At 32.3% G+C, this 15,973-nt stretch overlaps 1 protein-coding gene across 4 annotated transcripts in view; it reads right to left on the reverse strand.

Annotated features, from left to right (window-relative positions):
• The window catches only part of LOC115877170 (putative inorganic phosphate cotransporter), an 86,398-nt gene that overhangs the window by 11,224 nt on the left and 59,201 nt on the right, over positions 1 to 15,973 (reverse strand). For all 4 annotated transcript variants that reach the window (XM_030893328.1, XM_030893331.1, XM_030893329.1 and 1 more), the window contains 3 exons: positions 12,442 to 12,626; positions 9,575 to 9,826; positions 7,235 to 7,322 (listed from right to left, as the gene is read on the reverse strand). In XM_030893328.1, coding sequence (XP_030749188.1) covers positions 7,235 to 7,322; positions 9,575 to 9,826; positions 12,442 to 12,626 — 525 coding nt within the window. The remainder of the gene's footprint in view (positions 1 to 7,234; positions 7,323 to 9,574; positions 9,827 to 12,441; positions 12,627 to 15,973) is intronic.

Genomic DNA, 15,973 nt, shown 5'->3' on the forward strand with positions numbered 1-15,973 from the left:
TTGGCAAATAAGAGGTATGATTTAATACAAACAACATAAATGCTAAAGGGGACCTATTTTTGCAATGTTTAAACCTTAAATACATGACTAGACAATTTCGGGTAGGTGTACGTTTGCATTTTTCTCCGACTCCGCTTATTGAAAACAATTACATTGCACAATGCAATCAAAAGGAATGATACAATTTAATAAGTGTAGACCTAACTCAACATTTTCAACAATATCATATACCTAATTAATCTAAAAGGTTATTTTCTGTGTATTTATGTATATAATTATTGATTTATTTTTAATATACAGGGTGAGTTTCCTACGATGTTCTCTATGGGCATCTTGGAAACTACTGGAGATAGAGGGTCGGTTAAATGGGGAAAGAATTGCAGTTTTGTGAGATCATAAATATGCGCCTTTCAAATTTTTGAAAAAGTTCATGGCTTACTAGATATTTCGAAAAAAGCAAATTTTGGCTATTTTAAAAATTGTCCCTAATTCCATTATAATCTATTTTAGACAAAAAATGTTCAGATAAAAGTTGTAGATAATCACATTCCCAATGAGATTGTGTACTCCGATTTTTTCTAAAGCCTGTCATTTTTGACATATGACACAAACATATGTTTTTTTAAATGGAAGCCATAGTTGGCCATGACTTCACAAAAAGCGCCATTTTTTAAGCTTTTCAGCGATATAAGCTATAATATGTTTCTTTTACAAAATTACTAAGTTATAGCCAATTCTTATCTTTCTTGACTAATTTCACTTAGTTAGCCATGGAAACAAGCAGCCCCCGATCTAAGGGGGGGGGGGCAAACCGGGGCACCTGCCCCGGTTGAAAATGGTTGAAAATAAAAAAAATGCTCCACAAAGCGCCTTACGTTCTTCTATCGAGTATTCATTTTATTTTAAAACGCCCAGTTAGTTTTTAAACACATTCTAAAGTTTCATTTAGAACCTCGCCAGAAATTAGCCGTTTCAATAATTACACTTTTTACTTTTTAGTTTACGATCATTCACAATCACAAAACATCCCCCTTTAGAATTTCATCTGTCATGTTAAGAAATGAAAGTAAATAATAAAGCGCCTCTCGTGTTTGTTCGCACTCTAAATTTCAATTAATGCCTGTATATATTCTTAATATATTTTTTAAATAAATTTTTTTTAATTGTAAAGTAATATATTTCATTTAAATGGAATATATTACATTACAATTATGTCAATTACAGGATTACAGGCTTGTTTTCTAACATTTTTTAAATAAAACGAATTGTTAAATTTCAATATATGTATATTTATCGTAGGTATGAAAAAAGTAAAATATAAAATGGACAAATGCTTACTTACATTGCAATAAAACTTCCACTTTTAGTTTTGCAATCCAAACGCAATATTTCTATTTCACAAATAAAAATATCCGACAACATTAAAATCACTGAAACTTGCGCGGCTGACAACGAAAACTGAAAAATATAACGGCACTTTTTGTTTTGGACCTGCATATCACCATTACGCTGTACCATTATGAAAATATCTAATTATAACTTGTAAATTTTAATATCTTAACATGATTTTAACTATTTCTGGCAATAACTAACTTTTTGTTATCAAGATGACATTTTAGACGGCAACTGACATATATGTCATAATATTTGAATTTTAAATATGTATGTAATATAATTTAAATTAATATAATGCAACTTTATACTAAGAAAACATTTATACACTCACAAAATACAACAAAGTCTAATAATATAGTTTGAAAACAATGAATATTGAAATAAATTAAAAAAGTTAAGCACGACCCCTTGTGTCAAAATTAGATGATTAAATTTTCGAAATTTTTACACCATTTGATGACTGGTGGCGCCTCTAGTGTTTGTTCGGGCGGTTGGTCTTTTACTCCCACTTATGGCCATTAAAGAAAAAGTTCTAAAGGGGGATGTTTTGTGTTCACAATATTTAAAAAACACAACTAAAATTAATAGAATATCCTAGCAACAGCTTGTGGTAGTCAGTTGTATTGTGGTTGTATCCATAAAGAAAGCCAAATATTTAGCTTATAAAACAATAAACTTTTGATTTCTAACCACGCTTTCTCTTGACGGATGCTAATCAATGGCCAAAATGACATTTCCCGCAAAATTTGAAGTATAATTAGTGGAAAGCTTAAAAGTTTGTTTACTTTTTCTATCAACTGAAAATGACTACCACTAATTTAGACGTTCTGAATGCTTACATTGAAATTAAAGGAACAAACTTCTACGCTAATTGAAACCACTAATTTATTCCACTAATTTGGAGATTCTGAATGAAGCTTAAGGGCTAATTCTGTCGCGTTTACGAAAAATGCCTACCTATATCTAGATATTTGTAAGTTTTTAAATTAATTTATTGCAAACGCTGGAGAGAGGGGGCGCTACAATCATTTTTTGCCCCAGTTCAAAAAAATTGTAGATCCGGGGCTGGAAACAAGTTCAATCGTCGTTGCTCTCAGAAATGTGAAATTGTCACATCCAATCTTTGTAAATTAAAATAAACAAAAATTGTAAATATTTTTTTTTAAATGAAGAAAAGCGTGTAGGATTATTGGTTCAACTTTTCTTCACCATACAAGATACGGTGACCAGTGAAAGTTACTTACGTTTTTAGAGAACGTTTTCCAATGGTGTTCTAATTTTGTTATGATTTATAACTTATAAAAAGACAAAATATATTATTAAACGGCTCTTTACAATTTACATTGCACAAAGTAAAGCTTAAAAAATAATCAATACTTTAAGTTATTTTAGAAAATGTTCAAAAAATCCGCAATTGTTTTGAGTGCATAAATGCATCTTTTTAAAACTGAATTTCTAGCTATTGTCACAGAACGACCGGTCGACTTAAATAAACTTCTCCTGTTCCGCCTCTTTGAGTGCCTCTCATAAGTTCATAAGTTCTTTTGTAAACCTTGTTGTTAACCATACCGCATAAAAAAATCTAAAATGGATAGGTCAGGTGACCGAGGAGACCTATGCAATTGGTCCACCTCTTTCTATCCCTGAGTCTACATAATTATGATAATGAAATAATTTTTAACATTTCTTACATTGGGGGGGGGGTTGGTGTGTCCAATAATGAAAGTCATGTTGGAACCACTCTATTAATGCTTGAGTATCTAAATTTAACTTTTCTAACATGTCTTAAAAACCGTTCTCTAAAAAACGTAAGTACCGTTCACCGGTCAATGTATCCTCGAAAAGCTCATGAAAGAAAACGCCTTGCGTGACCATTTTCTTTATGTGTGTCGAATACTCGTCAGCGAGTAACGGCTGTATGTATGTATGTATGTATCCTCGAAACTGTATGGGCAAGAAAAGTTGAACCAATAATCCTACACGTTTTTATTCATTTGAAAAACTCGTATTTACAATTTTTATTTATTTTAATTTACAAAGATTGGATGTGACAATTTCATATTTCTGAGAGCAACGACGATTGAACTTGTTTCCATGGCTAACTAAGTGAAATTAGTCAAAAAGATAAGAATTGGCTATAACTCAGTAATTTTGTGAAAGAAACATATTATAGCTTATATCACTGAAAAGCTTAAAAAATGGCGCTTTTCATGAAGTCATGGCCAAGTATGGTTTCCATTTAAAAAAACATATGTTTGTGTCATATGTCAAAAATGACAGGCTTTAGAAAAAATCGGAGAGCACAATCTCATTAGGGATGTGATTATCTACAACTTTTATCTGAAAACTTTTTGCCTAAAATAGATTATAATGGAATTAGGGACAATTTTTAAAATAGCCAAAATTTGTTTTTTTCGAAATATCTAGTAAGCCATGAACTTTTTCGAAAATCTGAAAGGCACATATTTATGACCCCACAAAACTGCAATTCTTTGCCCATTTAACTGACTCTCTATCTCCAGTAGTTTCCGAGATACCCATAGAGAACATCCTAGGAAACTCACCCTGTATATAAAAATGAGTTTTATTTTCTGTTTTAACATGCTTAATTACAGAGTTTCTTTCATATGCATAAAAAGACTTTTTAGTTTTCAACAATTTTTTCTAACGTAACCTCTCAGATACGGTAGTAAACTTAAGTCAGATCATCCAATTGCTTATTGGCGCACTGATTAATCATAACCTTTTCGCGCCATTCTTAATCCAAATTTTTTTAACACTTTATCCGTCAACAAAAAAGTTAAAATAAATTTAAAACTTTTTGTATGATAACGGAAGTTTTGACAGTTCTTTGACAAGTTTAATCTAACCTTACTTTTTTTGTTGACAAATCTTCCAGTTTGTATATAATTTTATATTTTAAAGAGTTGTAAAAGTTAGCGATAAGTAAGTCACGAAAACCTTTATGGAAATAAAATCAAAATATGACAATTAAATTGACAAATATTTCTGACCAGTCACAAGAGTTTCATATTATCCGATAAACGGATACATGAAAATGCAACCGATTAAAAAACCACGGAATTTTGTACCAATCAAATTCTTTAAATTCAATCAATAAAATTAATATCGTACTCCGTCGGATTTACTTTAAAACGGACGTAACAGCAGGTCCTTAAATGGTTTTGACATTTTAAATTATTATTTTTATTTTAGCTCAATCACTTTGGTTAAAATTTGACAAAAGAATAAAAAATAGAGAGTCGAAAGTTTTGATATATTTTAATTTCTATTTGACAACCACATTTATGTCATAATGTTTGATACATTATGTTAAAGCCGGGCGTCCCACACGGTTCCAAACACCTTCTAACGTTGGACACATGAACATTTGCCACATCGTGTAGGAGACACAATTCACCGTCAATTACCGTACTGTCAAAAACTATGCCAAATATTGGTTACAACGTTGGAACCAATGTTGGACGCATAGTGTATGACCAATTAGCAATAAATAAAAAAAATAAATTACTTATACAAAAGTTGTATAGAATTCAATTCTCTACAAATATGTCCATAACATTTTTTGTCAGAAAATGCAGGAAGGGCGCGCAAAACGCAAAAAGTACAAAATCCAAAATATGGCGGACATTTCCAATATAAAATATTATGGGCAAGATTATGATTTTGCCGTCTACTTCGTCGGTAAAATACATTATATCAGAATAGTACAATTTCTAGACAGTGCCTACTGACAACTAAGGTTTCTAACCCAAAAATATAGAAACAATAAAAATATTTAAATTTTCTAATTGAAAATAAGTAAATATAGTCTGTTCAGCGATCATTCAGCGTTACGTCATTATTATTTAACAAATATATATATGCGTTTTAGAATGCGTCCGAAATCAGTTCATATTGTTTAGGAAATTTTAAGTACGCACTGAAATTATTAATTGAGTGAGTCCCGTTTTTATTAAATTAATGTAGATATGTCAGGCCATTATACCAGTTTTTTACTAGGTAAATCGTACATATTTTAAAATAAACTTATTAAAAAACATGAGATTCTATACAATAAAATACACTTTGATACTCTAGAAGTCAAAGATACCTAAAATAATAAAATATATAGTCGTGCTTCTTAAACTGTATAAGAAATGTCTTTTTTCAAAACATCAACAACGGTATAGTATTTAAAAACTGTGTTAATTTGTGTTTACATAATACTAGAAGGGTTTGCCATTACTTACTTTATATACGGTATCCACGGGCAAAAGTGTTTTATTCTACCAGTGTCTCTTTTCTCGCGGAAAATAAGTATGCAATAGGAACTTGTTCATCCTCGCTAAATCATCAACGCAATTTAGTAAAAAAAAAATAATTTCATATTAAAAATCAAAGTCACAATTAAGAATTATTGGACAGCGCAGCAAATCCTAATTTTGGCCATATCTTGACATTGATCGATGTCATAGATAAAGGAAATACATTTAGATTGGAATGCCCGTTAAAATTTTAAGTCGCGAAATTGTTTTGGGTCGCGACCGTTGTACGCGATCTGGCGCTGCTATAGCGGTTGCTAACAACAACCGTAAACAAAAACAGAAATAATTTTTTCTTGTCCATATCTCTTGTCAAAGTCGGAATCTTGAAAAATTATAAAATCTTTCAAAATCTAAACCGCTCTCATTGAAAAAATTCCGAAAAGTGTCTATTTTCAAAGTAATTATTACTATCTTGTAAGATTAATTTAAGATTTATTTAGTCAAACCCCTGATAATTGTAAAAAAGGGGCATTAAAAACTGGATCCTGGATCGTGGCATAACGTCGGTTTCTAATGTTGCATATGTATTTCATACATATAATAAAGTTTCTTGTATGCAACACACTGTATTTTATTTATAAAATTAAAAGAAAATAATAATCAATTTGAATAAATAACATTTGGCGATATAATTCCATTTATAAGCAACGAGGAAGTTCTTGGACAGCTGAACAAAGATCGGGAACTGTTAACCACCATCAAGGCCAGAAAGGTGAGCTACTTCGGACACATAATGCGTGGCACCAAATATTATATTCCTCGTTTGATTATTCAAGGAAAAGTCGAAGGTAGAAGATGGGTAGGTCGAAAGAAACTGTCATGGCTCAGAAATATACGGAACTGGACCGGTCTGGGGGTGGAGAGGCTGTCTCATGCAGCAGAAGATAGAGAACTCTTCCACGAAATAGTCATGGAGATCGCCAACGCCTGAAGACAGGCACGGCACCGCAAGAAGAAGAAGATATAATTCCGAAATTTTCAAAAGCTTTGGGTCGCGACAAATAATGTTTTCCTTATGGGCACTTTCCAATCTAAACTTGTTTCATTTATCTATGATCGATGCCTGTCAATAAAATTATAGTCCCAAATCAAATGACAAAAACCATTACTAAATGCAAATTTTGACAGTGATAAATGTCCGTCAATAAAATTATAACAACTCCAAATCAAATGACAATAACTAAAAACAATGTGCAGTAATTTACAAAATGACGTAATGACGTCACCAATTTCTTTCATCTGGTTGTCAAGTGTAATGTTGAACGATCGTTGAACTAACAATACTTGAATAAAACATTTTTATACTAAATATTAATTACATATTTAAACACTCTACGTAAAGAAGAAATACCTAATCTTTGCTCTCGAATTATTCTGAAACTACATTACTACTATTAAAAAACGCACTTTTTAATATATCTAGTAAAGCTAAAACATAAAAACCAATTCAGAGCCTGCTGATTCGTCGCTTTATTCGAGAAGAACCTATTCGTATAAATTTAGAATAATACCTGCATAAACAAATGCACCCATTCGGCTTCTCTCATTTGGAGGGATCCATTTTGCCAGCAAAGAGTGTGTGCAGGGGACAATCGGACCCTGTCCGAGAATAGGAATATTTCAGAAATTTTCCTAGGGACACTGAAGAGAGAGATTTTCTACTGTTTCTTTTTAAGACACTATTATAAGCCCTTTTTATTTCAGAACACGTTGTGCTTTTGGTGTCTTGAAGCATATTGTAAAATGATCAAGCAAGAAACATTCATATCGAGTTATTATATCGTGCAGTTTTGCATTAAAAAAATGTTATATCCGCCACACTATTTTGAAGCATCTTGTATACTCAAAGACAATTTCAAATTGCGTATATTGATACTCCCTAATACTGTTCTATTTAACATTTATTTATAATGCTTAAAACAACAAGATAATAAACTCTATTCTATCGTTGACTCACCCTGTACATTTGTTAATATATACCGGGTGCATCTCAAAAGTGGCTCACCCGTATAACATTTTATTTTTTCAGATAAAAAATGAGATTTGGTATGTTTGGTTTGTATAAATTAGGATTGACTGACGTATTCAATTCTTTTCGGCCACTTCCTGTTTCACCGGAAATTACTACAACTTTTGATTTTTAAATAGAATCCTCGGTATTTTTTTACTTTATTCGATAGAAAATGACACCCTCCAAATAGAATGACATATCATATGTCAACATTTAACATTTTCGCTTAAAACAAAATTGTATTTTAAATTTCAATCTAGACTGTAAAATTATATGGGGAATGTCAGCGATGCTCATTTCCAAGCCAACTGGACGCCGTATTTTAACCAATATAGTACATCAAACCAAACAATTTTAAAGTTAATCAGAAATGGATGCATAAAAAAATAAATAACTTTTAAATGATATAGATAAATTTGTATTTAAGGTAAAGAACTGACTGATAGGATATTTGTAACAGTGAAAATCAATTAATCTAATATAAAATATGCGATTCTGGTTTTACTCTGACTTGTTTAAAAAAATCAATAACATTATGGTGTAATCTCCGGGTGTTGCTAGCTTTTGAGTGTTTTGCCACAATTCTTAAAAATATTCAAAATAGAGTCAGTAATATTAATTAACATATTCTAATAAACCTAGAATTCTAAAGTGTAGCAGCAATAGAATACAATAAACACTATAGTCATTTAGTTTTAACCTTTTACTTTATAAACATTTTTTCTATAAATATACTGAAGTAAATTGTGCGTATAATTCTTGACATAAATAATAAAACTATGGTCTTAATATTTATTACTATCTTTTAATAAATCTAGTATTTTAGAGTGTAGCAGAGAAAGAATACAATAAATAATAGTCATATTAGTTGCCTGTATTACTGTCGTTAAAGGAAACAAAATTGAGTTTAATAATTAAAAAAGAAATGAACTGTTTATATTTTTTGAATTTAATCGGCATTTTTATGAAAATCATTTAATATAGTTGTGATATTAATTTACATTCATTTATAATTTATGTAAAATAAGACCAAAAAATGATTAAAATTACTTCGGAAAATGTAATTCTGACATGAAAATATTTTGTTAAACTAATTATCTTTTTACAAGGTTCTTGGAAATTCAAATGCATGAAAATGACTTACAATGACAGGCAACTGACACGAGTTAAGTGAATAGATCAAGACTTGAATTCAAGTAACTGAAAAAACACCATTTGAATGTCAAAAGTTAAACAATAGTCAACTGAGACTTGAATCAACTCACTTGATCAATTGACATGATTTGTCGAGTCTAGACGGTTATATTGCATTCATCATTCATGCGACTTGAATTTAAGTGACTTGATCAATTCACTTGATGAATTCGCTTGAAACGCGCCTTTATACTGCCGTTTTAATTCATAAGTAAGTCCTATTTTCTGTTTCTTAGTTCAGACGATATCCTAAAAATGACAGAAACTACAATTTTGTGAATTGTATTAGTCACTCTCATGTAAGCTCCCGTTTAGCATAATTTACATAAAAAATATACTGACTTTAATTTAGATTTTAAAAATGCAATAATATACAGGGTAGTCCGAATTGTATTTGAGAAACTTCGGCAAATTAATATGGGATTTCCTATATTCAGGTCGACGATGCAACAGACTGTACGCTACGAGAAGTTTACTAGTATAAGTTTTATATATTACATATTATAAATAATACGTTTAATGCTTTTGTCATAAAATAATATACTTCAAACTTCCAAAAACAATATTTCTTATTCTTTGTGTCCCTCTTCATTAACGCTATCATTGTAGTATCTCTCTCTTCTTCCCCAATTTTACATCTACTCACCTCGCCCAATCCTTGGATGAATCTGACGGCGATAAGCCAATAAATACCCATGTAGGCCGCCAGGGGGACCAACAGACCGAAGACGGAATTGATCAGCATGCCAAAACCCAGGAAGTAGATGTTGCCGTATTTCTTCGCCAGGATACCGAAGGGAATTTGTGTGACGACGTAGCCATAGAAAAAGGAAGATAGGACGTATCCTTGCACGTCCGTCTCCCATACGAACTCACCCTCGTTGTCAGTTGTCGATTTCTGAAAATTAAAAATGAAAGATTGTGACTATTTGATATACCGGGTGCGTCTCAAAAGTTTTCTCTTGTTTCATATTCTATCGTGAAAAAATCAGGGATAAAATGGGTAGACAGAAAACTATAACAGAGGAAATAGAGTGTCCAACTGAAGTGGTATGGACATGTGAGAAGGATGGACAACACGCGACTGCCTCAGAAGGTATTAAACTGGCTTCCACAAAAGAGAAGGAAACGGGCAAGACCAAGGACAAACTGGATGGAGGGTGTCAAGAAGGCGATGAACTGAAGGGATCTGTGTGACGGAGACTGGGATGAACGAAACCAATAGCGGCTAGGCATCGCACAACGTCGAAGGACGTTTTAAAAGCGATTCTTATATACCGGGTGTTGCATCGTCGAGCGGGACATAGGAAATCCCATGTAAATTTTAATGGGGTCAATTATTGGCTTCCCTAATTATTTTAGAGAATAATTCTATTTAGGTTTATTGAAGAGCACTAAAACCCACATTCAAAAGAATAACTTTAGATATTTTTGATTAGCCCGTTTACGAGTTATCGCCGATTTCTTTTTAAATATTTCTCCTTTCTTATGTCCCTGTATTTACTTATGAGCACCAGTCAAGGTAAAAGATAACTGTCAAATGAAGTTGTCATTTCAGAAATTTATCTATTTAGTGCTTTATTATTATTATTAAAAACTCACACCTACATCGAAAATATTAGCCATGAATTACACTACCGAAGAAAAAGTATTGATGATTAAATGGTATTATCAAGGAAATAGTTATCAAAAGGTGTCGGACATGTTTGCTGCTCTGTATCCGAATAGACTGATATCTGGAAAATGTACAATCGCAAGGAATATCCAGAGATTTGAGACCAAAGGTACCCTAATAAATAACTACAGATGTGAAGCAAGGCAGGAACAAAGAGAAGATACAAGAAATGATACCGATTTGGAAGATTTATTGTGCGTGGAAGAGAACGATGGAAAGATCAGCACAAGAAAACTTGAGGATGAAATAGGAATAGATCACACTACAGCGTTTCGAATTTTGAAAAGACATAAATACTATTCCTTCAAATATGAAAAGCACCAAGAGTTACGAGATGGGGACGAAATACGGCGACAGGCGTTTTGTTTTGATATGATGGAAAGAGCAAACACGGATAGGGAATTTTTAAAAAACATATGTTTCACAGACGAATGCACGTTTACCTTGAATAATGAACCCAATGTTCAAAATTATCGATATTGGAATAAAGAAAACCAACACAGGTTTGTCCAAACAAGGACGCAATATCCACAGAAAGTAAAGGTCGATTTATAAACTGAAAACGCGGTTCGACGCTCGACGTTACGGTCGGTAAAAAGTTTGTTTATACGCAGGATGTTTTGTTGATTATAAATTTTTCGGTTGTTGTTGCGGTTGACGTTTAACATCAAAAATTAACCAATTTTTAACTTCGACAGGAACGTTGACCTTGAAACGTTAGTAATAGCCAATAGAAATAATCGCAACCGCAACGTCGAACCGCACCGTTTTCAATTTATAAATCGACCTTAAATGTTTGGACAGGGATATTCGGACACTATATTCTCGGGCCATTATTTCTTACGCGAAATTTAAATGCAGAATATTATTTGGAACTACTCGAAAATCATATTTTACCTGCTTTACATGATGCCGCTAGGGAAAATCAGGAAGTTTGGTACCAAATGGATGTCTGCCCGGCACATAGTACCCTGGCTGTTCGGGAATAGACAATAGTTTTAACGGAAACGTTATTGGCCTAAATCATACAGTAGATTGGCCAGCAAGGTCTCCTGATATTTCGCCAAATGATTTCTTTCTCTGGGGACATTTAAAAAACAGGATATACAAGGATAAAAAATACCCAAATCTAGACGAGTTAAAAAATACTTTTTCTGCCGAATGCAATAGAATTACAGTTTACCAACTAGCGAATGTAAGAAGCGAATTTTATGATCGCCTGGGTTATTGTCTAGCAGTCGATGGAGGAATATTTGAACATCTTCTTAAATCCTAAAGTTCTAACAATTTAATAGTACCTAAATTAATAAGTTATTGAATATTGTAATAATATTATAATTAACCTTATAATTGATTACTTTATTTTACTTTAATTCATAATAATCTTTAAGATTTCCGATGTAGGAATGAGTTTTCAATAATAATAAAGCACTAAATAGGTAAATTTCTGAAATGACAACTTCATTTGACAGTTATCTTTTACCTTGACTGGTGCTCATAAGTAAATACAGGGCCATAAGAAAGGAGAAATATTTAAAAAGAAATCGGCGATAATTCGTAAACGAGCTAATCAAAAATATATAAAGTTATTCTTTTGAATGTGGGTTTTAGTGCTCTTCAATAAACCTAAATAGAATTATTCTCTAAAATAATTAGGGAAGCCAATAATTGACCCCATTAAAATTTACATGGGATTTCCTATGTCCCGTCCGACGATGCAACACCCGGTATAATAACTCTAAGTGTTTAGCCGAATATCGAATATAAATTAAAGTAGCCGAATATGTCGAATACCAAATATACGTAGAATTTCTACAAATAAACTAAGGTAAACTTACCGAGCTTGAGTTACCGCTTATAACGCCACATTCGTCGTCTACTCCCTCCGATTCCGAGTTCACTCCTATGGCTGTTTGATTTACCATAGCAACTATGGCCACTGACATGTTGGTCCTCATGATGTATGCATTTGCCATTCCCAAAAAAAGCATGAACGTTACAAAATGTCTTGTTCCAAACCATCCTGAAAAGAACAACGTAATGAAATATTATCCTTATACGAGTATAATATATAGAAAAACATATTATTAAAATATTCGTGATAAAAAGTCATATGTATTTAATATCAATTAAACTTTTAGTTACATAATCGAGGGCGCGATTTTTTGTTGCCAGCTATGGACATTTTCGGCGCCGTGCTGACTAACTGGAATTTAAATTTCGCGAGATTTAGGTGGTAGCTCTGCTGTAAAAAATGTCCAGTTGTCGCATTTATTTATTTACTGACAATGTCATTCACTTTGACACTTTAGTTTTGTATTACAAGTTTTAGTTTAAATAAATAGTTTTGTGATACTTTTTAAGCTTAAAAATGTTTACTAGCAGACCTTGCAGTCGAACATTTTTCTTTTTAGAACCTGTTTTAGTGCGAAGTGTACAAGATAGTTTAATAACCGTAAAAAACTCATCGCAACTTTATTAGAATATTTTGAACGGGAAAGAGGTAGTAATGGCCATTTATGTCCCTTAAGTGCTGTTAAGGAGGTGAGTTTTGTTGATATAAATAATAACCATTTATACATTATTTTTGTTTCCTAAAATATTTTGATCGAAAGAAAATATATAAAAGTGAACAACGTTGTGCCGGTCAAGCTTAATCACGTGACTAAAAGTTTATTTGGTATGAACTGTATGTGAACTTTTGATATTCTCGCTTAAAAAAATCGTATTTTAAATTTGAATCCAGAGTGCCATGGTTGTGTTAAAAACATTAATTCTTAATCAAGCCTTGGAAAAATAGATTTGATCGTCTAATGTTTATGTGTCTTGGCCTGTCCTGGCAATTTTTTCAAATGGAACGAAGGTGGCTCGATAGCATATTTGAAAAAATAATTTTCTTACGAATAATTTGGTACCACACACTTGGTATTTCGAGTCAAATCGTCGCGTCGTTACATTTATGGCACTCTAAATAAAAATTTAAAATGCTTTTTTTTTAATTGAAAATGTCAAAAGTTAACATATGCTATGTCATTCTATTCTGAATGTCATTTTCTATCAAATGAAGTAAAAAAAAATACCAAGGGTGTCATTTAAAAATCAAAAGTTGTAGTAATTTCTGGTGAAACAGGAAGTGACCGAAAATAATTGAATAAGTCAATCAATCCTAATTTATATTATATACTAACATACCAAATCTCGTTTTTTTATCTGAAAAAATAAAAAAGTTATTGGGCGGAACCACTTTTGAGACGCACCCGGTATATCGAAAATAATAAAGACCAAACTTTGTATCAAATAGCTTAAATAAAAATATTAAAAAGTAGAAAGTTTAAAGATATATATATAGGAAAAAAAGATATGTATAGGAAGTTTGGTTTGGTTTGGATACTGGTCCAATAAATGTTTCGGTTTGTCATCGATAATTAGCTAGACTGTGAAATGATAATGTTCTCGGCTAACGTGTATGACAAAATAGGACATGGGCCAATACTAAAATAGTACTTGAATTCGACTTTTTTCTGGGCAACGAGCTAGATCAGTAACTGAAGCCACGTTTCAGGTCCATGTTTTAAAACGGTTAGTCACTGAAAGATTCCTCGGTTTTTTTTTCTGTCCTGCGTCAATGCCGAAAATCTTTTGCCAAATTTGTTGCATAATTAACACTCGTGTTTCGGCGGAAATCATAATATTTCAATGTCCAGGACAGAAAAATTTAAATGATGCACGACAGTCTGATACAATGTCGTCAGCTTAGTCTCATTACAATTATTTTTATATGTCCCAAATGACAAAAAAAAACGATTTGGGAATGACAATCGATGATAATTTTGCCGAGGTCAATCTCGAGACGTAATTTACTAAAAATTGACATAAAACTTAACAATGATTATGGAAAGATTAAAAGAGGATAGAATGTTTCGAAAAACACAAATCCAGTTCTAAAATAAATTGTTTTTGAAAATTAGACAAATTTTAATTACACAAAATAATTTTATTAAAATAGGGACGATAATTTTTCAAATCTTTTTAACAACAAGTTTAGGCATTATTCATGTACCAAGTGAGCATTTTTCAGTGTAGCTATTAAAATTCCCATTATAATAAGTTGACAGGTTACCGTTATAGAGATCATATTATATCGAAATTAATTATATAGGCAGATCAATCTCTACAAAAGCCAACGGGCATTTTATTTAGAATTCTGTCAGGCTGAAAAAAAAACGGGTGAGGTTGTTTTTTGCGTATTCAATCCTTCGAGCGTACTGCTATTTTTTTTGGCCTGAGGCAGTCAAAGAAAGTCGCAATTTTGCATTATGAAACACAAATTAAACGAATGGAATATTTTAAACATTAATCAGGGATATTAGATATTACCTAATATAAATGCTCGGAAATCGCCAAATACCGCATGTGCGGTTGCGGCATAACATAGTATTTCTTTCGTATCTACTACCGATGAGTAGATTCGGATGGATACGAATTCAGGGATCTCTCTCCGGTTTCGGTACTAATGTGGATGTGTAGATTAGTTATTAGTAGTATAGCTTTTATTAGTAGATATGTAAGTTCATAATGATTTAACTCATAGTCAATTTCAACCTTAAAGTACATGTACTAAATAGTGATGGGCATTACGATTCTTTTTAGTGAATCGAATCACACGATTCAATTTCTCATATTGAATCGACTCCTACGATTCGTTCATTTGAACGAACCACAAGCACAATTATTTACGTTTCAGAAAAACAAGAATCGTAACTGGCACTACCGGCGATAATTTGGCCGGGGCGCCGTAGAAACAAACGATCGCATTGTGATCCAATTCAATTCTCACGATTCTTTTTTACGACTCATCGTTCAAATCTTATGGATCCGTGCTGGTCACGATTCAATTGAACGAACCGTATTGTAAGCAATGAATCAATTCTGACGACTCTTTGAATGAACGATCGCATTGTGATCCGATTCAATTCTCACGACTCTTTTTTACGGCTCATCGTTCAAATCTTATGGATCCGTGCTGGTCACGATTCAATTGAACGAACCGTATTATAAACAATGAATCAATTCTCACGACTCTTTGAACGAACGATCGCATTGTGATCCGATTCAATTCTTACGATTCTTTTTTACGGCTCATCGATCAAATTTTATGGATCCGTGCCGGTAACGATTCAATTGAATGAACCGTATTCTAAGCAGTGAATCGAATCACACGATTCATTTTTAATACGCGTTCAAATGAACGACTCGTTCAATCTTTGCCCACCTCTATTACCAAATAAATAGAACAGCTAAGATCAGGTGATAAGGATTTGGCAAAATTGGCAAAATGCAAACATCAGGTTTCCCTGACGGACTATACAT

This window comes from Sitophilus oryzae, unplaced genomic scaffold, assembly GCF_002938485.1.
Source record: "Sitophilus oryzae breed Bouriz unplaced genomic scaffold, Soryzae_2.0 scaffold_1442_pilon_pilon, whole genome shotgun sequence".
NCBI classification, from domain to species: Eukaryota; Metazoa; Arthropoda; class Insecta; order Coleoptera; family Curculionidae; genus Sitophilus; species Sitophilus oryzae.